The 24780-nt window shown below is 32.8% G+C and overlaps 2 protein-coding genes across 5 annotated transcripts; both read right to left on the bottom strand.

The window, feature by feature from the left end:
* Positions 1–882: 882 nt before the first annotated feature.
* LOC130809914 (DUF21 domain-containing protein At1g47330-like) lies at positions 883–15965 on the bottom strand. Of its 4 annotated transcripts, XM_057675771.1 has the most exons (12): positions 15696–15963; positions 14656–14732; positions 14481–14564; positions 14275–14388; positions 11885–11971; positions 11629–11768; positions 11453–11540; positions 8973–9046; positions 4810–4922; positions 3276–3517; positions 2919–2965; positions 883–1278 (listed from the first exon to the last, which is right to left on the bottom strand). In XM_057675771.1, exons 1-12 carry the CDS (start codon positions 15883–15885, stop codon positions 1212–1214), a joined length of 1323 nt encoding a protein of 440 aa, XP_057531754.1. In that variant the 5' UTR covers positions 15886–15963; the 3' UTR covers positions 883–1211. The 4 variants fall into 4 exon arrangements, 2 of the variants coding, with proteins under 2 accessions (XP_057531754.1, XP_057531755.1); XR_009040969.1 differs by lacking the exons at positions 883–1278; positions 2919–2965; positions 3276–3517 and adding an exon at positions 5600–5767 and having other exon boundaries at positions 15696–15965; XR_009040968.1 differs by lacking the exons at positions 883–1278; positions 2919–2965; positions 3276–3517; positions 4810–4922 and adding exons at positions 5301–5437; positions 5600–5767 and having other exon boundaries at positions 15696–15965.
* Positions 15966–18242: 2277 nt separating this feature from the next.
* Positions 18243–19775, bottom strand: LOC130811031 (elongation of fatty acids protein 3-like). The gene has a single exon (XM_057677175.1). It carries the CDS (start codon positions 19437–19439, stop codon positions 18537–18539), a length of 903 nt encoding a protein of 300 aa, XP_057533158.1. The 5' UTR covers positions 19440–19775; the 3' UTR covers positions 18243–18536.
* Positions 19776–24780: the final 5005 nt, after the last annotated feature.

The following is a 24780-nucleotide window of genomic DNA, read 5'->3' as shown; positions in this document are numbered from 1 at the left end:
TGTATATTTTGTAATATACACGTAGATGTGTATATGTTTATCGTATTATCACATGTTTATTATGAATGAAATGATGTTAATTACTCGGAGTTTTTGGCGATGAATCATTCCGTCAAGAATTAAATATGAATTAAATCAAAATCAAACAGACAATCATATTCAAATGAGGAAAATGCTCTTGAAAATTCAACACGATTTCATTCATGTTCAACGAATCCATATCAAATTACATAGTTCATTCGTTAAGTTAAACCATATTACAACGGCTAGATTAAATCATACACAAAAGTCAAATCATTTGATCGCTGTTACTAACAGCTACTTCCCCTTTGACCAGTCAAACCTTATTTCGTTGTTAGTAACAGTGACTACCTGTTGACTTAAAAATTTCAGCAACTTTAAACTCGCTGTTAGTAACAGCGATTATGTACCAAGCTTAGCTTTGGGGCCAAAAACACTTATTTTGGAAATAAAGTTTAAACGAATCTTATTTTTTGACTAAAGTTAATAAAAGGTCTTATTTTTTTCAAATTTTCACAATTATTATTTTAAAGTATATACATTATTGTTGGATGCGGCTTATAAACTCGATCACTTGTATGGTATTATGGTGTTTATATGTAGAGGTATTAATGATTATAACGGCAAAAAAAGACATGCTTGTATTAAAAACATGCTCCAGAATAATTGTAGAGGAGGTTTAGAATTCATACTTCATTTCTAGAGATGGTCCCAAAAGTAGTTTGATCCAAATATATATATTTAATTATTTATCATTACGACATAGTATAAATATTTAATTATTAACTCAACTTTTTCTAGTATACACAGATCGGGTCATTTATCGGGATTTATGCATCAAACCATATCATTGATGTGTTACAATAACTCAGGAGTCTAAATTTATCATACATAATAGCAAACGATAATGAACACTAATAAAATCTTATTTGAATCGTAAAGAAGAGAATATGTACAGTCGGATCGTCCTTGAATTGTAATTTGTAAACTTACATGAACACCTTTCTATAAGGAAGATCCAGAGGACAAATACATAATATGTAGCAATAAGAAGAAAATCAAACCACTTGATACAATACTATCTTTCCCTTCATATATTCCTTGATAAGTTCCCTATTCAACTGAGCTATATAATCCAATCCGTGTAGTGTTGTAATAGCATTAGTTCCACGAGCAGCAGAAGACGTATCTCAGGAAGCTTCTACAGAGCTTATGGTAGGAAGCTTCTCGTGTGATGCATTCATGTTCACCTTTATCCTGTTTTTACACAGAAGAAAATACACACGTACATCAGTATTTTCTCTTTAGTAGTAGTTCAGCCCGTGCATTACACGAGTTTCAAAGCTAGCAAAATGAAAGATAGAAGGCTTCTTCAGCATCTAGTGCACCTTGATTGCGAATGATGCACCAAAGTCCAAAGGGCAGTGTGGTATGTATTTCAGTCACAACTCAGGCGCAGTCAATATAAAGGCCTACTTCTAGTTCTGACACTAATGTTAGATTTCTATGTTAGGATTGAGAGATAACATTTCATTGCCCAACTTTTATTAAGTGGCTGCCACCAAGGCTGAGCTTGGGAAATGAAGTGTCACCTTTGAATATTCAACAATCATGAGAAAAATCTGGAAAATGCGTGATACTATCAGAAGTTAAGCGTGTGATCGAGAAGATGTCACATGTGTTGCTAATTAGCAAGCGAGCCTCAATCTACTTTTCAACCAAAGTGTTAAAGACTGCGTTCTTACAACGGTCTATGTTCTTTTGGACGATTGGGAAAAGTTTCAACTCAGAGAGACAATAGTCGAGACTCGAGACTCCAGACATCTTAAGGCACTAGCAGTAATCTTTAGATTAAGAAACATAACACTAGAATCCAAATCTTGACGTTTGTGCATGTTGTTTTTATGTTTTGTTCTTCCAAGTAAACAAAGGTTCAGGAATAAGGCAGAGGCACAGTAGAAATTACCTACAACCTCACTTAGATTGTATCTTTTAGAAGAAAAGCCGTTAGACAGGAGTAAAAGGGATCAGTAGTCGATATACATTTTGATGCAAAATGATATTGGTGGAAAGTGATACCCACTATACCAAATCACACAAGATAAACTTTTGGTACCTAAATTACATTGGTGAACCAATTGTTGAACCCTTTGTAACCCTTAATGGACCCCTAAAGCCGCAGGGGCAAATCTAGAAAAAATTTATTACCTGGGTCAATAGTATATGACCTCTTATTGGCATGGTGTAATTAATTGAAAACGCCTTTATCAAGCATGAAAGTTGTGGGTTCGAACACAATATAACATTCTACTTTATTTTTCACGACCCGGGCCATGGCCCATGCCAGCCCGGGTCTAGATACGCCCCTGCCTAAAGGAATTTTGTTCAGAAAGCAATGATTTTGTTATATAGCTGAAGTCTAATCAGGCAGTGGCACAAAGTAGTGGTTCTTTCCCTTTGTGGTGGTTTCTTACTCAAAATGTTTCCTGGCTAAGACCTAAGAAACCTTGCATGCTTTGATTCACCTAGTTCCTAAGTTCAAAGGAATACTGTTCAGCTCAATAAAGATCACCATTAATATGCCCCCTCCAATTTAGTTGCAATTAAGGTTTGTGGCACTATTTTACTAACTTCTATTGAACAGTTTTACAATATGAAAATAAATGTTGATATAAGTATGTAATACAATTGCTACCACAATTCAATTCAAGATATTCATGGCCAAAGTTGTTCACTGGAAAATGTGTAAAACCTTAATGTCGCAACTAAATAGGAATAGAGACAGTAATTTTTCATGTGATTTACTAAAAAAGCCAACAATCTAGTTTTATAATTTGCAAACTACTAGGATAGAATAAAATGTTAATGCATAAAAAGGGAAGTGATATATGATATACCTATTGTGAATGTTTACATATTCATCTGTCTCATCCAAAATTTCCTCCTGCAGCATAGAATCAAGGGGATCAAATCAGTGTAAGGATAGAAATAAAAAATGAAAGTGAAATGAATCATCCCAAATACTTGGAGATAATTTGAGAGAATTGCAAGTTTAATAGCTTATCATGACAGGACAGGCCATCATGCCATGTGTGCATGATCACCTACATTCAATTCAACACTGGCTTAAGTCGCATTACATTTTCACTGAACATATTGTATAACACCAACATTCATGATTAACAAAAACATAAGCTGAGATTGAAACTTGAAGACAATTTTTAATATATCTTACATCAAATATTAGAATATACCTTGAGCAATTCTTCAATCACGTCTTCCATTGTAATCACACCTACCACAACTTGGTTCTCTGGGAATACAGGGAGTGGAACATCCTCAACATCTAATATACAAAAGGAGCAGCCTCTATGTCGTTTGAAGGTTGTAGTTCCGGGAACTTTCTTCACCCGTTGGGATGCATCATTCTTCGCAAGTCCAAGGGCATCATTCACCTGTGGCTGGGGGTCTACTGCAGTGTCTGAACTACCAAGATCTGAAATTTACAAACACTATTACAAAGTTATAGAAAAGAATACGATGCATGAGAAGCCACACTGTGTTGCAGTCAGGCACAATGAAAATATCTTCCCTGCAACAGACTAGACAATTACCTGATTTACATCAACATACTATTTCCTTATTGTGACTCATTAAGAATAGGTGTTTCTTATTGAATTTCAGGGAACTCACTATGGCTAAGATCGAATTGTTACTTTGTGCTGTTTCCATCGTTCCTATTCTTATCAATAAATCGTAAATAGCCCTACTCAATTACATTACACAGTGACCATTTAATCATTGCAATTTAGCGCTAGGTTTCAATAGCACACTACCAAAGTCTTCAAACTCATCAATGCAACCAACAAAAGGAAACACAACTCACTATCTTGCCTCAAATGCTGGAAAAAAAGAACAAAAAACATTCTACTTTTGAGCCTAGAGGAATAATCCACACTACTATCTCATTAGCCATTAGACATATCAGTCTCTTTTAGAAGTGTCAATCAACGCTGGGACTTTCCCTCAAATCCAGGCCTTCTACAACTAAGTGGAATATGAGGGATTCTTCATACCCTTATAAAAACTTATCGGCCCTGATTTGAACTAATTTTTTAATTAAAAAAAGGCATTTATAACACCTAAAAATAGTTGATCACCCATGAGCAACAAAATTTAGAGCACCTCCTAGATATATCACCCACCAGTTACTCCTTCCAAGTTAAAAAGTCAAATGTATGATAGTGATTATAGCCTCACTTAAATATATGTCACCGTTGCTGCTAAGGAAGTTATCCAATCTTACACCCCCTCTCAGCATCACAAAAATGTCTTTATTGATTGCATATAGATCTAAAAAAGTGACTAAACGGAAACATAGCTCAAATATCGTTGACAGTTCATTTTCTTTTTTTCATGTAGCACCTGAGTAATACAAATTCAAGTAACTGGAAAAAAAGCCACACAAGAGTCGATGAACTTTTTGGTTCAAAATAGGAGGGCTCGTCACAAATAAGGTAACATGTTTAAGCCCTTTGTGATGCAACTCTTGAGACTTAACATAAGAAAAGCAAATTGGACTAATTTTGCCACACAACACTTCCTACTAGATCTCTTTGATAGGACGAGGGAAGGGGAGGGCTAAGTGCGAATCGAACCTATGACTTACAAAGAAAAAGTGGTACTTGCTCCAACTGAGACAAGACCCGATTTTCCACTTCATACTAAATCTCTTGTGTATTATATTAAGCATGCTTCTGAAAACTCATTTACTATCAAAGTACTTACCATCAACAGGCCTTCCTTTCATCTGATTCAAATCCTTGTAAACAACAGCAATATGACTATGACCCTTCTGAAACTCGTTCAGGATATCATATAGTGGCATACTCTCAGGAACCCTGAAGGTGCAAAAGAAGCAAGAAAAGTACAAAAGATTACATAGAAAACATACACTGATTTATTAGAGATAACACACAAATAAGAAAAAGATCTGTCTACGGGAAAAATGCTAAGGATAAGGTAAGAATAAAGCATGAAACACTAATAGACCCATCAACATATACATAAGACACGACTTTATATCTTTTTTCTTGTGTTATGAAGTCGGTGACTTTACTGAACTACCAACTCCGAAAATCGGACATGGATATGTCCAAGTGTCAAGAACAGAAAGTTTGTTGAAAACTTTGTATATTTTAGTCGTTAATATAGCCCTTTTGGAATATAGAGTACAAGTGTACGACACGGTAGATTGAGGTAGAACATAACCTACAACACAGTACCATGGTATTATGGGAGCAGGGAATCCATAAAGCCAACGTAAAGGGAAGATGCTTTATTGACGTATGAGGATTTAGAACACAGTTTATCTACGTGCATCATTACATGCTCCTAATTATTCCAATTTCAGGTTCTGCACACAGTGAAAAGAACTTCATCATTACTAAAATTGAAACAATTCAACTTTTACAAAAGAAGTCATCCTAAAAAAAATATGAAACAAACAGCATTCCAACCAGTTGCAGAATTAACACTTTCACAAGGTTTGTAGGCAGGGAGTAGCATATTTCTTTACCCTTCAATTTAGCTTTCAGTTCCAGCTCTGGGTTGTGGCTAAATACTTCATTCCCATGTCACAACCTGCTGGGTCAAGGTTGTATTACGTGGCCATTGAACATAACCCCTTGATGGCTCCGTTCATATGAAATTGCTCCATAACCACAAAGTAGTTTTTCGAATCTCTCTACCATGTGGATGAGGCATACCATGTGAGAAGATAGAGAGAGAAATGACAAAAGTAGCCAAAATAGGAAATGGAGCAAAGTCAAGTGGACAATAAATAAGGAAAAAGAAGCAAAGTCAAGTGGAAAATGGAGCAAAATCATGTGGACAATAAATAAGGAAAATGGAGCGAAATTGTGTGGACTAAGGGAGTAACAGTATACCACCTCAATTGGTACACTATTGCCTAGAGATTCTAGAAATTATTTCCACAGAAGTGGAAGAAAACAGAAATTCCTGCACAAACAGGAAGGACTCAAGTGTTCTTTTATCCAATAGATGAATAGAATTTATCAAAATTTATCACTCAACAAATATATATTCAAGCGTCAGAGCATGAGGATAACACACGGGCACTTAAGATAGAATGAAGAGTCTGAGTAAAGGCCACCATACAGAACGATTCAAAGAACTACAAAAATTAACACGACATTTATTTTTAAATCAATTGATCTCCCTTGCATTCTCCCTTCTACTTATCTACTTCCCATTATTACGTTTATAAACTTCTTTTAAATACCTTGCACTAAGTTATGAAAGAAAAAACATACGTATTCCTTGTATTGAACCACAAATGATGGTAATACTATCATCTCTTCAGAATAAAGAATTCAATAACATATAACTATATTCCCTTCATAGTATTCCAAAAACCCACTACAATATTGACTAGCATTATGCACACACTGAAAAGAGTACCACAAAAATCAACTTGACATCTTTTGATATCGTGTACTTGAGATATTCTTAGGTGGTCCTCAACAGGTACATGAGAAGGCCCTCAACAACTCCATAAGAAAAACAGGGCAGCCAAACCCAAAGCTTGGGGTTGTTTAGCCAATGGCATTTAGGTTGTCTTTTTGGTTGGATTTTAGCTTTTGGCTTTTTAGTTGGTCAAAAAGCCAAAAAATATTTGGTAAATCTCTTTTAAGTTGGCTTTTAAGCAAAATGAAAAGGCCGATTTTGTTAGCTTTTTCCATGGCTTTTGGCTTCTTGGCTCTAAACGGCTAACAAACAATACTTAATTTCACATAACATCTTACTAAATATGTCTTATCCAACTAACTAAAAAACCAACAAAAACGAGCATTTTCAATTCGTCAAACAGGCCAACTGCGACACACGACAACCATTTTGCAACACCGAACAACCATTTGCCAAAGAATCCAATCTTAACCCCTCTCTTTGTAATCCACCTCCCCTAACAACCTAGTGGGAGGATTATATCCATGGCCAAGACCCTGGAAACTTGGTTATGCTCCCACTAAGGTGTGCCTCTTTCTAGAATTGAACACAATAGCACCTTCGATAAGATAATTGTCTTTGTTACACAGTCAAACAATAAAATACACATAGTTTTACCTAGAAAAATGTAGGCACCTAAATATATTATTATTTTTGTGTGTGTGTGTGTGTGTGCGTGAATGTGTGTGTGTGTATATATATAGAGAGGAGGGATCCAATGAGAAGGGTGTTGAAAATGAGAAGGGTAAGAAGGACTCTACACCCTTGATTTCACTAAAATAAAAAAATTTATGGTCACGATTGAGCCAAAAACACATAATTGTAAAAGTAACTATATAACATAGAAAAGTAACTGACATAAATTTTTAGAATGTTCTTAACATAGTATCCTTTTTTGTATATATAGTAACAAAACAAAATCAAACAAAAATCATTCTCATCCTTCTTATTTGATCTATATATATATATATATATAAATATATTGTCAAGTTCTGGTGAAAACCAAGCTTATATGAGAACCGTGAGAACCAATCTACCTGACAAAAATGTGTTACTTTTTACGGAAAATGTGTTACTTTTGGGCAAAAAAATGTTACTCTTTTTATATAAAAAAGTTGCTACTTTTTAGCAAAAAAGTGTTATTTTCAGAAAAAAAAATTATACAAAGTAACACGTTTTTCCGAAAAGTATCATCGTTGTTTTTAAAATAAGTAACACTTTTCTTTACTAAAAGTAACATCTTTTTAATAGAATAGTACGACTTTTTTGTCAGATAGATTGGTCTCACGGTTCTCATATAAGCCTGGTTCTCACTGGAACTTCTTCCTATATATATATGTGTGTGTGTGTAGGAAGAAGTTCCAGTCCATGCTTATATGAGAACCGTGAGAACCAATCTATCTGACAAAAAATTGTTACTTTTCTATTACAAAGGTGTTATTTTTAGGCAAAAAAGTGTTACGTTTTTTGTTAAAAAAAGATGCTACTTTTCAACAAAAAAGTATTACTTTGAAAAAAATTCTGAACAAAACTCACAAGAAAGTGTTACTTTTTACATAAAAAAGTGCTACTTTTCAGAAAAAACATGTTACTTTGTATAATTTGATTTTTGAAAATTTTTCTGATAGTAACACTTTTTTGCTAAAAAGTAACAACTTTTTTTTAAAAAAAAAGGTAACATTTTTGCCCAAAAGTAACACATTTTCTGTAAAAAAGTAACAATTTTTTATCATATAGATTGGTTCTCACAGTTCTCATATAAACTTGGTTCTCACTGAAACTTGACCCTATATATATATATACATATATATATATATATATATATATATATATATATATATATATATCCGGTGAGAACCATCCTTATATGAGAACCGTGAGAAACAATCTGCCTGATAAAAATGTGTTACCGTTTTACTAAAAAGATGTTATTATTAGGCAAAAATGTGTTACTTTTTCTAAATAAAAAAGATGATACTTTTAGACAAAAAAATGTTACTTTAAGAAAAAAATTTTGAAAAAATCAAAAAAAAAAGGTGTTACTTTTTACATAAAAAGATGTTACTTTTTGGACAAAACCTGTTACTTTGTATTATAGTTTTTTTTTTTGAAAAATATATTTTTTTCTAAAAGTAACACTTTTTTGCTAAAAAGTACTAACTTTTTTTTAAAACAAAAGTAACATTTTTTTGTCCAAAAGTAACACATTTTCTATAAAAAAGTAACACATTTTTATTAGGCAGATTGGTTCTCACGGTTCTCATATAAGCTTGGTTCTCACTGGAACTTGACCATATATATATATATATATATATATATATATATATATGTGTGTGTGTGTGTGTGTATTAAACATAGAAAAATGTAGGCACATAAATATGTATTGAACATTTGAACGAGCGTATTCAAAGATATTACATTACCTAGGGATTTTTCTTATAAGCATCTTTCTTAGAGGGACTCCTTCATCAGGGTCAACAGCTAAAAGATTCTTAACCTGATAAGATTAATGAAACAACCTTTAAAGAAAACTCATACATAAGATTATTCATAGAATTGTCTTTTACATATTCACCCCCAAATAAAATTTATAGCTATACTAGTTAAAACCATGATGAAAACAAGCAACATGCATCAATCACAAAACACCAGTGCAAGAGTTGAAACACTTATCAATAAGCTCTCAAAATATGAGGTAGCAACAAGTTCTAGTAATAAAAGTTCAATGCTTGACAAGTGAAATGCAAATTGCAATTGCTCCATTTTAGGAAATCATGCAAGCAATTGCTATAAAAGCAAACCATGACATGCTTTTAGGCTCCTTACTACCAAAATAAAGGCCAAATCTGAATAAACATTACCTTATGGTTAGAACCTAAGAAAATTGCACAAAATCAATATCGTATTATCTTGATATCCTTTTTCATCAATGATTGAGATTATCGCTTTTACATTCTCAAAAAGAAAGCATTCACAATTTTTATATAAAATGAGTCATTCAATGGATACAAAAAGTTAGGCCAACAAACATTTTCTTATAAGAAAGCTCCGCAAATAAGAGTCTCCACCTCACCTAACTAACAACATCTCATTAGCTCAATGTCAGTGAGTGGCTCTCGATTTGAGAGTAACATGTACACCACCTTACCCATGTAATAATAAAGAGGTAGTATGTGATTTACAATTCATAACACACTTCATCATTTCACATAAATTAGAAGTGCAAGTAATTTAATGAGTCATTTTACTCTACAGGCTACCCTATCCTAATTGAAAATTCAAGAATTATAAATCTTTGCACTATTGAGAATAGAAATAACTCATCTTATATTAACCTCGAGTTTTGATTTACATATTACACTTGTCTAATTCATCAGTTTTGATTTAAGTATTACACTTGTCTAATTCATCTGTTTTATCAGTCTTAGGTGCTTTAGTTAAGTGTTTTTCTAATTGTTTCCCAAATGTTTCCTTCTCAAAATGAAATATTTCCACCTAAAAGAGATTGATAAAGATATGGGAACGACTATATGTACCACAATACATCAACGTAAGAGAATGTCAATGACAAAGAATTTACTTCATTTGGCCCTATTCTAATACTAAGCTACAACTAAAAAAATCAATTTCAATGATCATCCAATTATATTAGCATCCTCTATTCATTCTTAAAATCCTACCTATTGTCATATATTCATGCAAATTCCAATTTTTCACTTCATTCTTCACTCTTGTTATCTAGTTTTTTTCCGAGTTAACTAATAACTTAATTAAGCTCCTCAAAGTTATAACTTTCTCCTATACTTATTGTTGCATTTTATAGATGTTCTTTACACATAATCAAACTAATATAAACGAATTATTTCTTTTTGTCTTTAATATCTTTTACTCAAAGACTCTTTCTCAAATGCTATTAGCAAGGATCTTTTCTAAAAGCTTAGCATTTTGACCCATAAAGATGCGTTGTTTGTCTAATGGCATTTTGATAGAATTTTCCCGTTATTCCAGTTTGGTCATACAATATTTCGTCCACAACTCCATTTGAGCCACTCGTATTGAATCTTACGCTTTGAAATTTGATCAACGTCTTCATTCTTGGGAAAAATTGATCCAAAGTACATAATACACTCACTTCGAGGGGGCTTCATCTATCAAACTTTACAGCACATATGCATGATCACTCATGCCAAAACGACATTCCAATAAGAAAATTTTCAAATTCAGGTTATGGACAATTTTGCTTGATTTACATAGTTGTACTCAATAATATACATATTTTCTTTATTATTTCCATCAGAGATTTTATAAAACTTGTGAAGACTTGCAATTTCAATTTCAAGTCAACAAAGTAAAAGGACAAAAAGTTCATTGAGGAACAACATGGTGCTTGATATGAAATTATTCACATATCTAAAAAGAGAAAGTGGTGTTTCAAGACTCTTACAATTATGGCTCCGAGATTGAATTATAATCATGGAAATATAAAATGAACTGGATCCATGGATTCTTTGACCGGATCCAAAGATCCATTGACCGGATTCGTAGATCCGGATCGGATTTATGGATCTTTGACCCATAGTATAAAAAAGCAGTAACGTAACGGTGATGCGGTTATCGTAACGCCTAAATATCGGTCGAAACCGTAAGATATCAAAGGAGTACAATAAAGACTTTGAACAACAATCTCACATTTATATATAATACCCTATGAGAACTTATATAGAATACTCTTGTCACTAAATCGGAGAAGCAACCAATCCTACATATTCGTTAATAAATGCACTTGATACAAAAACAGATACTCACAAGTAATCAATGATTAAATAAGTTGCAAGTTCGTTAAATATTTAATTATAAGATGTGTTTTTCAGGTAAATATAACAAGACAAAAAGAAAGAATTACCAGTATCAATCCAATAATATTCATGGGATTTTGATAATAAACAGGAACTCGACTGTGTCCCATTGCCATTATAGCATTAAGTGTGTCCCTGAGGAAAAAAGGAATGAGTTTAGATTTAGAGATGAAAAGCATTGCTGAGGAGCTAAAAAAGACTCGACAATTAGCTATAGACCCACAAATTAAGAGTTGCATCCAGATCAAGGGAAAATGCCTTCGATATCGGGGTCATGGCATCTTTTGCGGTCTTTTCAGTCAGTTCAAGTGCGCCAGTTATGATGGTTGTCTCATCATGTGTTAAATCCCCACCTTTCCCAGCCTGAATAATAGAGCGAATTTCAAATCATGGTGAGGGAAATTTGTCAAGAGATGTCCAAGGAAAATTAGATTAAATGATATGACTTTTCAATGTAGGTGAGTGACAGAAAAATATACCTCATTTCCATGGAAATTAACAAAAGTTTTAAGCTCTGCTCGTCGTAGAAGTGCAGTATGTCCCTTGCCCAACATCCAGTCAAGAACCTAGGAGAAGAAGGCAAGAGATGAGGATGTTACAAGGAGAGGCTACCTCATTATATAGAAAATCTTAATAGCATAGAGTTCATACTACTCATTAAACTTCAAAATAAGATTAAAAAAATTAAACAGACACAACAAGGAATCGTGCCTAAATTAGCTATGCAATCGCCACTTTGGTGGTTTAAAGAACAATGATTAGTAGTCAAAGTATAAATTTCCTTCAAAAGCAAAGTTGTTTGCAAAAAGAGTTATCAGTTATGCAATGAACTAAGCAGGTAGAAACGAAATTATGATAACCAAAAAGATGTTATTGCAAAGATAAAGATGCTATCAGAATATGGTGCAGGATGAGCATCAAGGGAGAATGTGAATAAGAGAAGTATTTTAAAGGGAAAATGAGCAGAGAAAATAATAATTACCTTTGAACTGGCCGAAAAGATCTTAAAAATGAGGGTGTTTTTCAGTTGTGGAGTAGGCGTAAAATAAGGAAGAAGCTTCAAAACAATCCAGAGGGTTTTTAAAAAAGAGAAGAGGTAGTGACTAAGGTTAGGATGGTAAATAGCAAGTTAGATAACATCAGCAACAACGTTAAAGATGACGTTAGCAATGACATTCGATACATTCAGTATGAAAATGTGGTAGCGAACACGAACGTGATAACAAACGTGGGGTGATGCGGTGATAAGAGTAACGTGGTTATCGTAATGCCAATAATAGGGGTTACCCCTAAAGTGTCAAGACATGTCATGTTCTTGCAACGTTTTTATGATCAATTTCAATATATAGCCCCATGAAAATCCAATTATGTACCAAATCATTGACTTCTTATCACATTACCATGTTCTTTCAATCAAACAACAAAAATGGCAAACTCCCATTTTTTTTTTATTCACTCCATAGTCCATACTACAAGGAACGTTTTAGAATCCTTCATCCATCCAACTCAGTTTGCTACAATTTCCAATCTTGATTGTCCCACTAATTTGGATACATTTATACTTCCATCTATGCTCCTGCATTCTCTCTCATAATCTTATGTACAAACTCAATCTATATATTCATTTCATCACGCACATTTCATTCATCACCTTGGTTTTTTCTTATTCTCTCACATCAACCAAAATTTTAAAACTAGCAAACATATATTCCAGTATAATCAATGAGACTGACGAATATGTGTTATCAAGTTCAAAGAAGTGAGAGAAAACAAAAAGGAAAAGACAAATAACATGCTCAGTACAATAGACGCCATCTAAATGTTGGCCCGGAAATCTTGTTAGGTTCCCTTTGTGCAAACATAGGCTCCTTTTTAAGTGTAAAAACAAGTTCCTCCCCTATATTGATGGATCATTCAAGGCATAGGAGCCACATTTAAGATGCTGCTAAGAAAATTGAGCACTTATATTAGTATGTTGGAGTGAGTCCAAACATTGATCTTGGTCCTTCAATTTTTTGTTAATTTGAGGAAATTTCTTTGTAAGGAGACAATGACGCAAATTCAGACACTACACATGCTAATAATTAAGACGACATGATGGTGACAAATGTTTCTGCACTTGATGGTTATGATGTCAAGACATATGAAAAGGTAGCTATTATATTTGATAAAATTATGTTTCTTTTAATAAGCTAAGTATATTCTAGAAATGATAGAGATTCTAATACTAAAACTTGAGTGGATTTAGGTTTCAAATATGAACTATCCGATCTTGCTTTATTAGGCACTTTAGTCATTTCATCTCGATAAAAGATACTCATAAGAGGATCACCTTAATCGTTAGGTAGTAAGCTGCAATGCAAGAAACAAGATCAATTTGTAATCTCTTCCTACTTCATAGATAGAAATTAGCCTTTTTCGCTCCATCATACTATAGAGAACTTACTCGACCCTTCAATCATAAAGGTTACACATCAAGTTTCTTTTTGCTGAGAAAATCACTAAAACAAACTGGAAAATGATATAGACCCTTAACAAGAAACCAAACAATTTTTCTATAAAAAAAAAAAAAAGAAAGACAGAACATAAAATATTTTCATCAGAAACAACTGGATATGACATTGTCTCAAACATTGTCCACAAAAGTTGTCTATTCCACTAGAGGGCAGTAGGTTGACATTTTCCAATACTTATCTCTTTGTTTAGAAAAAAATTTGTTGAAATGTGGCTGGTGATAAGAAATTGATAGAACAGAAAAGATTCACAAAGCATCTGCCCCAATAGCTAAAAAATGGATTTTACTGAATTTAAAGTCCGTACACTTGCCTTTATCAATCATCATATGCACCTATTACAAAGAGAATCATACCTTACTAATTGGATAAGAAATGGGATAAAATATCCAAAGCAAAATTCGAACAAAGGGTGCCATGGTCGCTCCAACTACTAGCCCATAGCGCGTACAAACTGCTTGTGGCATTATCTATGAGGCAGAAGAAAATATCATATAAAGAACAAATCACTGTAAATAAAAGTCTTCTAGTTCTTTGTCAATTACAAAGCCATATCTCTCACCTCACCAAACATAAGAATCAGAGTTACTGATATAAGGATGGCAGCCCAAGGAGGGACGAGTTTATCTAAAAAAATGGGAAGCGCCTGCATATATTAAGAAGACATGACCCAACATAACAAAAGTTAGAAAGTCAAAATCAACAATCACCATATGGTTTAGAAATAAGTACCATACCTCCATTGCCAAAGAGTTTCCTATGAGAAGAGTACAGAGCAAGAGGTGTTGATTCTTCACCACTGGAAATATTTTAGCTGCCAAAGAAATATAGATGGGTTGATAAAATATAATAACACATGAGTTATGTACTTATTTACAATAACATTCTATTACTCCCATACCATTAAAACCCTATTTGATTATTGGTATTAAATGGTGTTAATAGAAATGAGTTTAAGCTTTAGTTTTGATGAAATGATCAATGTCATCCCTAGGCTAACGAAACTCTCATCATCAAACATTTTTAGAGTTAGACAAGCATGATCATAAACTTTGTCAAGTAATTATTCTAATTTCTAGCTAATTTACATTATATTTTAGTTGACATATCCACCATACAATAGGAATAACTAAATCTTGACTCCAACCCAGGCGAGATTTCAGAATTGGACGTACATCTATATTTGAAAAAAATTCATCCATTAAGCGAAGATGCACTACTAGCTCTTTTGAAGTCCAATTACCCACTTCAATTTTCAGCTCATTAAAGATTGTGGGCTTAATACTTCTCAGGTATTACTTCTCTGTAACCTTCTACTCCATCGTGCAAAGTATCGCACACATCACCGCATCACGACTGGTATTGTAAAGATTTTTAGTTTACCGCAACTCATATAAAGGCCGAAACAACCACAACCCTCAAAACCATATGTTTGCCCTATGATCTACTCTTAAATTTAATCCTAATTAAATTGAAGAAGCGGATTTTCACAATAAATTAAACAAAAGCAAGAACTGAAAAATTCAACCCCCATCTTTTTCATGATGATTATTTTAATACTACACATAAAGAGAACAAAATTGAGCATCAACAGTCAAAGATGTTAGTTAATTCATTCAACAATTAAAAAATCAAGTAATTACGAGGGCATGATAATAAAAAATGATCGAAATTTCTCCATACAAGAATTACCTAACCAATTGAAACCAAAATAATAAAAACCTAGAAAATTAACTGTCAAGTGATGAAAAATAACCGGGGAGAGAGATGGAAAAACCTGCGTAGATACGATCCTGAGCACGGCCAGATTTGATAAGGACTTCAAGATCAACAAGACCCAAAGACATTAGCCCGAGAGTAAGACCCGCCATGAGACCAGCAAAACAAACTAAACCAAAGATTATGATTACATACAACGAGAATTTCGTTCCACAGCAGGGTATATCTGCATCGCCATGTTCCACCATTTTTTTGAAATCTGAGCTTTTTTGTTGAGTGTTTGAGTAGTGTTTTACTCCTACTAGTAAGTAGTAATAGTACAACTAATGAATGTTGGCACGTTGCTCTTTTATTTCATTTTTTTTTTTGGATTTTGTTTAAGTACGTGGGTTAGGATGTCAAGTGAAAAAAAAAAGATAGATGTGATCATGTGAATAATATCGTAATATTTCTTAATTTGGTGAGAATGAAATTGTACAGTTTTTTTACTTTTTAGCTATAATTATTGATAGATTTAATGGGTAGTTTAAATAAATAAGTGACAGCACTAAGAAATACTAAAAATCTAATAGTAGTGCAATAAATAGTAAATAATGAATTTAATTGAGTTGGTTAGATGGTTACCTTTTTCACACAAGTGATAAAGACAAAACCTCGCTATTAGTAAGAATTTACATATAGTTATGATTTTGGTGCTCAATCTCTAAGTAATGTTCAAAATATTCAACAACTTCACAGTTTGCTTTACAAACTAAATAATATTTGTCTTGGTTAGTATCACAAAATTATTTGCATTCCTCTTCTTATTGACCTCATGCAAATTTCTATGCTTATTCAACATAATCTTAAATTCACTTGTCTTTAGAGTTTAAACTAAACGATAATATTTTTCTCAATTTACTTCACATAATCAATCGACACCTTCTTCCCTTCAACATCGTTCGGGTTTTTCTACACATTCAACACCTTCTTAATTTTGCATGTTTTTTGCAATTTACGACATTGACGATATTAAGTGTCAAAACAGAGACACATATAAAAGGTGAAGCTAAATTCAACAACAAAGTTAATGCATAGAGGATATCAAGGTATTATTGTTAACTTAACTTGAAAATAGTGAAAATAAAAAATATGGTGATAATATATATATATATATATATATATATATGGTCAAGTATTAGTTTTTTTAAAAAACAAAAGTAACATTTTTTTGCTAAAAAGTAGCACTTTTTTTGTAAAAATGTAACACATTTTTATCGGAGAGATTGGTTCTCACGGTTCTCATTTAAGTGTCCTCACTAGAACTGGACCATATATATATATATGATCAAATAAGAAGGATGAAAAAGATTTTTGTTTGATTTTGTCTTGTTACTATATATATATATATATATATATAAAAAGAATATTATGCTATAAAGTAAGAATATTCTATAAAATTTATGTCATAGTTACTTTTTTGTGTAAAATAGTTATTTTACAATTATTGTTTTTGGCTCAATCATAACCATAATTTTTTTTATTTTAGTAAAATCAAGGGTGTAGAATTCTTTTTACCCTTCTCATTTTCAACACCCTTTTCATTGAATCCCTCCCATATATATATATATATATATATATATATAAGGTCAAGTTCCTTTTGGGCAAAAAAATGTTACTTTTTTTAAAAAGAAAAGTTGCTACTTTTTAGTAAAAAAGTGTTACTTTAAAAAAAATAATCCAAAGTAACACGTTTTTTTTCCAAAAAGTAATACTTTTTTATGTAAAAAGTAACACCTTTTTGTGAGTTTTATTCATAATTTTCTTCTAAAAGTAATATTTTTTTAGAAAAAGTATCATCTTTTTTTTAAACAAAAGTAATACTTTTTTTCCAAAAAGTAACACATTTTAGTAAAAAAGTTATACTTTTTTGTCAGCCAGATTAGTTCTCACGGTTTTCATATAAGGATAGTTCTTACTGGAACTTTTTCATATATATATATATATATATGAAAAAATTAGACTTTTTAAGGAATATAATGTAAATTGTATGTTTGCATAGAGACAAAATTCCATTTGATTATGAATTTATGAGCAACTTAAAAATTGTTTTAGAAGGACAAATGAAAATGAATCAGCTTGGTGTGAAATTATGAACCATAAATCCTCCAAGGGATTGCATTTATAGTGACATCATCAATAGACAATAGTGGGGTATGAGTGAAAGCTTTGCGTAAACTAAGGTAATGATTTCATTAGTCATATTTGGTGTTAGGAAAAGTAAATCAAACTTTTTTTTTTGTCACAATTAACTAAAGTATGGTCCAAGGAGCGGTGGAGCACCTAGGAATAAAGGACTCATCTTACCTATAGTGCTATTTCATTTTATTTTCCTTTTAAATCAAACTTAATATAATTTAATTCACTATATTAATTATTTGAAGTATAATAGAGTAATAACTTTCTTATATAAATTTAATACGTCCTAACACCTAATTCATAGACCACACGCAATTTTTCAATTGGAATAATGGGCATTTTAAATAATAGCTTAGCATGTGTCACAATTGTATTTTAATAAGTTTTGCTTTATAATATATATAGCATAATTAGATAGAAAAATCAATATTAAAATTTATATTTATTATTACTATAAGAGTAGTCCTACTCTTAGCACATCATTGCTAGATCCACAAGAACATACACCTAAACCCTTATTTAAAATAGGATCGACTACAACTATACAAGAAGCCTAATATCATATACATCTTGAAAGAGAAAAAACCATAAACAATATAGTTTTTCTTGCTATACTCTCGAGCTCGCTCCCTCCATGTGTTATTGGACATGCTCGGGTATTTTTTTAAACTTGACGAATCAAAATCTAAAGAACGGAGGGAGTACGATACGTCTTGTTTGACTAGTCTTGTTTGAGAAATCTTGAGGTATGAGTAGAAGCATCATCATCCAACAAAGTTGTGGAAAACCTTTTTTTGAAATCCTTGAAAAACAAAAGAAGAATAATTGCATTACAAAGAGAATTAAAGATCCAAGCTCCAATCCCATTGCACCCACCTTTATTCCCACTAAAAAAATGGAGCAATAATACTCCAAAATGGATCCCCAAATTACAAACCAACATCACTACTTGACAATTCACTACAAATGGGAATTCGGGTCTGGGTAATCCGATTTCAACCCAGAATCTGTACCCATAAACAATGCTGTATAACAATGTCAATAGCATGATTGCCAGCACTTGGAATGACTGAGAAAATTCTAGCCAAAGAAATGCCATTACTAGAAGAGATGATTGGTTTAGTAGATGGAAGAAGGTGATACGACGTCGTTTTAGGATTTTGAAGAAAGTTCGAGGAAGATGAAGGAAGAGTCTAGAAAGGTAAAAAATGTAAGACCAGAAGAAAACCCGACCAGTTGGTCGCGTTCCGGGTGGGAAACAGAGGAGCCATTTTGCTGGGGTAGTACGAAGATGGGTTGATCTCCATAGCCATCGGGTATTATCTCGGATCTCGGAAATAGCGGATAGAAGTGTTCCGGCGAAAATTGCGGCGGAGATGAGGGATAAAAGAAGGTTATGGAGTGATGGGATGGGGCCCAATGGGAATCGAAAGCGGCGGCGATCGCGGAGGAGAAGATTCAAAGAATGGTGGAGGAAAAGCGACAGAATGATGTAGGAACTCACAGTAAGGAGGAGGAAAGACCAGGTTGAGAACCATGTATGAATTGGACTCCATTGAAAGTTTACTACAATTGGGTGTTCTGAAAGGTAATATTTAATGGATCGAATTGAATTGTTGATCATTATGGCATTTTTTTGTTGAAATTGATGAAATATATTTCTATATTATGCTTGATTGATTGATGTTTTGAATTTTGATGATGAAATTGTTGTTGGGTATTGAGATTGAAGAACAAAATTGGGGGAAAATCAGCTTGATTATTGAATTTTAGGGTTAATTTGTAGAGTATAATATGATACAAGATAATCAACGCCGGGTTTGATAAGCTAGGGATTTTGAATTGAATTTGTGATGTATTATCTTACCTAATGGTATTCATGGTTCAAGTTCTTTCTTCCAGAAGGGATTTTTTATTTTGGGTTTAGCATTCTAAACGTGACTTTTCTTGAAGTTGAATTTGTGACCTTTGCTGCTCATTCATACTCCTATTTACCTTTTGAATAAATCAAAACATGACCCAACTCGAAAATGGAAAAAAATTAGGTCAAACATGACCTTAAAATTAGCTGATTGAAATAACTTATTGTTACGAATAAGCTATTTTTGAACAAGCTGCTCATAACACCGAGTTTAATAGCTGCCGGTCAAATTAGTCACTCTAATCAGCTACCGGCCGTTTGCCAAACAACCCATATCAGTTTTTCAAATTTTTTTAGTTCCCATGATCATTTGTTAAATTGGGACCCATTGGCCAACATTTTGTATTTTGAGTCGATATATATTCATTTAGGTTTAAAAGCAAACTCAACAAGAAAAGGACCCGATCCAGAACGACCCAACTTGAAGCTGACCCGACCTGAAATCGACATGGGCAGCACGGCCGTTTGGACATACCTATACTCATTGCATAGAATAAATTGCTTATAGGACGAAAGCCCTTCCCTTTTTCTGCTCTCACTTCTTCTTTTTTGTGGACGGTGGTGTATGGCTGTAAATGGTAATAGTAGCATTTTTTATTTTTATTTATTTATTCCTAATTCTTGTGGCGTATCTTTATTTAACTATTAAGTATAAGAAGTAGAAGAAAGTTCCTTTACCGTCCAAATTCCAAGTAATCTTTGTGTGAACTACAATTTTGAGGTCAATGTATCCTATATTCCTTATATTCCCTTTCTTACTAAGAGATAGTCATCCTTTTAATTTTGCAATATTTTTATTTTAGATAGCGTTATATTTCTAACACTTTCTTTAGTTCTTATTTATACATTCTTTTTTATTTTCTCTTACTTTTAATCTTGTCCATACAATTTAGTAGTCCCTACTAATTCCTCGATATTGTGTCAATTGTTAATATTGTGATCTTTTAGGGATGGAGAAAGTAATATTTTCTTATTTTAATGCTATTTAGTGGCTTTTACCTAGACCTCTACTCAAGCGAAGTTAAATGTACATAATTTTTTTTATGAAAAAACAATATTTCCATGTTTATCACATATAAATAAAAATAAAGCTTGCTTTGGGCAGTATGAGAATCATGAGTTGACTTAGTGTTAAACGCTTTTACGGTTTGATTTTCACCGCTTGGGGGATTATCTTTACCCATGGGGCCATAATAAAAAATCTGTCCATTTTACTAAATTTTTTGAGAAATGACAAGTGAAGCATAATGTTTCACGAATATTTTGATATCAACGCTATTATTATCATTTAGAGTAATTGATGGTTGTTTACAAGTGGAACCTAATTTGACCAGCAATGTTTGTGCTTGCAGCAGGACAAAGTTGGAGTTTTTGGGTTTTTGCTTTAATTTTAGTGCAGGTGCCTGTAAAACCTGAGTTTCAAACTTTTAGGTGAACTTTTTTATGGAGACTTGCAATTGGTTTTATTCAAGTCTAGTTTGTCGATCAAATCATCATATCTGGTATATCCCGCTCATCGAATAGTTTATCAATCGAATATGAGTGAACTTATAGCTTGCTCTTGATTTTGACAATCGAATATGAATGAGTGATTGAGTGAGCTTATCATCATACCCGGTATACCACATTGACCTTTACCCATATTAAAATAAAAAATATGTTTCTGATTGATCCTTGATTGTAAACCTCATTTGCAACTTTACATTGCACATGATTTAGATAAGCCGATTTACTATATTTATTAGTATCTAGAACAAATAACATGCCATTAGTCCAATGCCAAGTGCGGTAGGGTTTAAGGGTGTCGGATGTATGCAACCTTATCCTTGTAATAAGCATATTGTTTATGATTGTTCATTAATTACATCACATTAATAAGAAATATAAATAAGTAGTGAGCTATTTTAGTATAGTCCATGTTGAGATGTGACTCAATAATTAACTCTTGGATGTTGATTTGGAGACTTGAGTATGTACTATGTATGGTGAATGTTACAGAAAATGTCGTAGATGGGTTAGCCAGCAGCATTACACAAATCCAACAGAATTTTTATGAATTTTAGTCTTAGGAGCATACAAGCCGGTATCTCACAATGAAAGGAAAGCTAATACTATTTTTGGATAATTATTTGGAGAGAAAAGAAACGAAGGAACACTTTGGCTGCGCTTTCCTTTATGGGTATGAGTTGCCATCTTTCTTCCCTCTTTAGACCTTGACATAGTTTCTATTTGCTGGATACACCGGGTATTAATGATAATGATGATGATGATGGGTTTGCTTACGCTTTATTCTTGTTGTATCAGTGTTTATGGTGCTTGCAATCACTGCGAGCATTGCCTGATTGCTCAAGGAGTTGCATGTATAAAGAAGGTAGCCTGCCCGGTGTACAAACTCTAAAGCGTCAAGCGATAGTTTGGAGAAGAGTCCCACCGCAGTCCACTGGAATGCAAACCTTACCCTGCATTGCCGCAAGAGGCTGTATCTATATTGTTATTGGTGTCCCCTTTGTTCATGTTTCTGTTGGGTTACAATATGAGGAGGGGATTAGGCTTTACGTACATTATGAACGTCATCAACCTTCATTCCTAATAGATTGACACACTTTTCTTGTTAGTCTATTTATTTTACTCTGTTATGATTTTTTTTAAAAAGATGTCCGCACCACTTTTGTTTGTTATTTTCATCCCAACATTTCGTTTTCATTTTAATATCATCCATACAATTTAAATAATTTTATTATTTTTTAATCTTTGTGTAATATACAATTGTGACTATTTAACGAGCAGGGAGTGTATTTTATAGAAGACTGTTAGAGTATCTAACATATTCTGGGACCTCAACAATCAGCTTAAACTTTTGGTTCCTTGACATGGTATTAGAAGCTTACGTAATGAAAGATTACGAACTCGAATCTCATCCACCCCTCATTTCGAAGTGGAATACTTTGCGTCAGATATAAGGAGACCCTGTGTTGCATCCACACTTCTAGCGCAAAGGGCTTTCGTGTGAGGATTGTGTTAGAGCATATAACATATTTCGTGACCTAAATTATAAAATCTTCTCAATCTCAATGCTATGTTGATACTAAATGATAAATTGGTAGTAATTGAATGATTTGTAATGTAAACTTTTACAGAATTTACAATTTCATTTTAATGATAATTTGATAATAAAAAAAGTTAATATGTTTCATAATTTATCATTATCACAATTTTAGATAATGCAATGAAATATTAGAATGGATTTTATAAAAAAGTGATATTTGAAGTTCAACAAGCATAAAAGTTAAACTAGACAGAAAATAAAATTACATTAAATTTTCATCATTATTTTCGACTTTTATACAATTACTAAACGAGCTGTTAAAATTAGGAGCTAGAGCAACGAAAGGCCCACAAGTCCACAACGCCCACAAGCCTATTAAATTTACCAAATAATATCTTCCACCCACGCAACTCAATTCCAAGCCAGTGATTAGTTCCCTGGGTGGCATTCACTTAGGATGAAATTGATGTATATTTTTACTGCATTGTTTTTTAAAAAAACTGCTATTTCAAATATTGATTTATACTTTACAAAAAATTCGCTACTTATCAATTTGTTGTTTTAGTTAAAATAAAACAATGTAAATTAATAAAAAGGTCCCGGGCAACAAAAAATGTGTGGCCCATAGGTTTTGGATTGTGAAGATTTGAAAAAAATAAGATTATTTAACAATTTTATTCAAAAAATAAGCTTCGTTCAAACTTTATTCCCAAAATAAGCGTCCTTGCCTCCAAAGCTAGGTTTGGTGTATACTCGCACTTACTAACAGCGAAATGAAAGAAATGGTCAAAAATTTAGTCCAAGGTCAAGTCGCTGTTATGCGTTCTAAATTTCTGTTGAAACTCCTTCTTCCTCATTTCACTTTACTTCGTTGAGAGCCCTAATAACCCACGAAAATTTCCCTCTTCTTTCCACCATTAAAATCAACTTCAATCCTTCAATTAATCTTATCAAATTCCAAGTTTGTACTACCAATTAGTTCTGTCATCTTACTACATTCACTTCAGGTAATAAATTTTTTTTTCTTTTTTCGAAAATTTAGGGTTTATATTTGTTCATGAAGTTTCAATTAAATGCAGGTTCATAAACGTGCAAATTACTACTCCTTGGTGATCTACAGCTTATTAAGGTACCTTTTTATTATAAATTTTTTAGTTTTTTTGTTTTTTAAAAGTATGTCATTTAAAATGGTCATTTATACTTAAACTCTATAAATATGTCAAATGTACTTGTTATTTGCTATGATTTTCATAATGTGGTTGTTTGTTCATGAATTTAATGTAGAAAAATGTTTGAATTTAATGTAGAGAATATTTGAATGCAAACCCTAATTTTGAACAATGTACTTGCTTTCTTATGAACTTGATGGTGATGTTGATTTTGTACATATTGTTGTAGAAATGACTTCATTTCGTGTGATTTTCGTATGTTTTTGGAATGGTTCAATTCGATCAAGTAGTAGCAATGTTAAGTATGTTGGGGGAAGACGTAAACTGTTTGCATGCAACTCAAACATGGACTTGAATGAATTTAAAAATCTTATATGCTCTAAGATTGGCATTGACACTACAGGAAGTACTGTTAATGTATGTTTTATATACAATATGAGTGGAGAATTGTTAGGTCTTCCGGTTGAGGATGAGGAGGCTATAGATGCAATGTGGGAGTATTCAAAGTCTACCTCTATTCCTTCTTTAGAGTTATATGTAGAAGAGGTACCCCTAGGAAATGAAGATGTCAATGTTGTAGAAACAAATGCATTCTTGAATGTAACTTCTTCTGCTTCTTCTCATACGCCCTTCCCTACCTAAGAAATCCAAAATTCCATTATGCCATCTTCCTCTTCTCCTTCTAATGAACCCAATCAACTTCAAATTCAAGCCAAAGGGAGTGCGTTGCACATAACATGGCTTGCGCAGAACTTCTCGCACCTCCCTGAAGGTGCTGATGAGGCTATGGGCCATAACCTATGGGCCACACACCAAATGATCTTATTTT

This window comes from Amaranthus tricolor, chromosome 4, assembly GCF_026212465.1.
Source record: "Amaranthus tricolor cultivar Red isolate AtriRed21 chromosome 4, ASM2621246v1, whole genome shotgun sequence".
NCBI lineage: Eukaryota > Viridiplantae > Streptophyta > Magnoliopsida > Caryophyllales > Amaranthaceae > Amaranthus > Amaranthus tricolor.
This window is presented reverse-complemented; position numbering and strand designations above follow the sequence as displayed.

Coding starts and splice junctions, on each gene's coding strand:
- LOC130809914 (XM_057675771.1), bottom strand. CDS start 15,885: ATGGTGGAACATGGCGATGCAGATATACCCTGCTGTGGAACGAAATTC. Junction 11,972..14,274: donor TTTCTTATCCAATTAGTAAG/GTATGATTCTCT, acceptor TTCTTCTCCTAG/GTTCTTGACTGGATGTTGGG. Junction 9,047..11,452: donor ATATTATTGGATTGATACTG/GTAATTCTTTCT, acceptor TAATCTTATCAG/GTTAAGAATCTTTTAGCTGT.
- LOC130811031 (XM_057677175.1), bottom strand. CDS start 19,439: ATGATCAACAATTCAATTCGATCCATTAAATATTACCTTTCAGAACAC.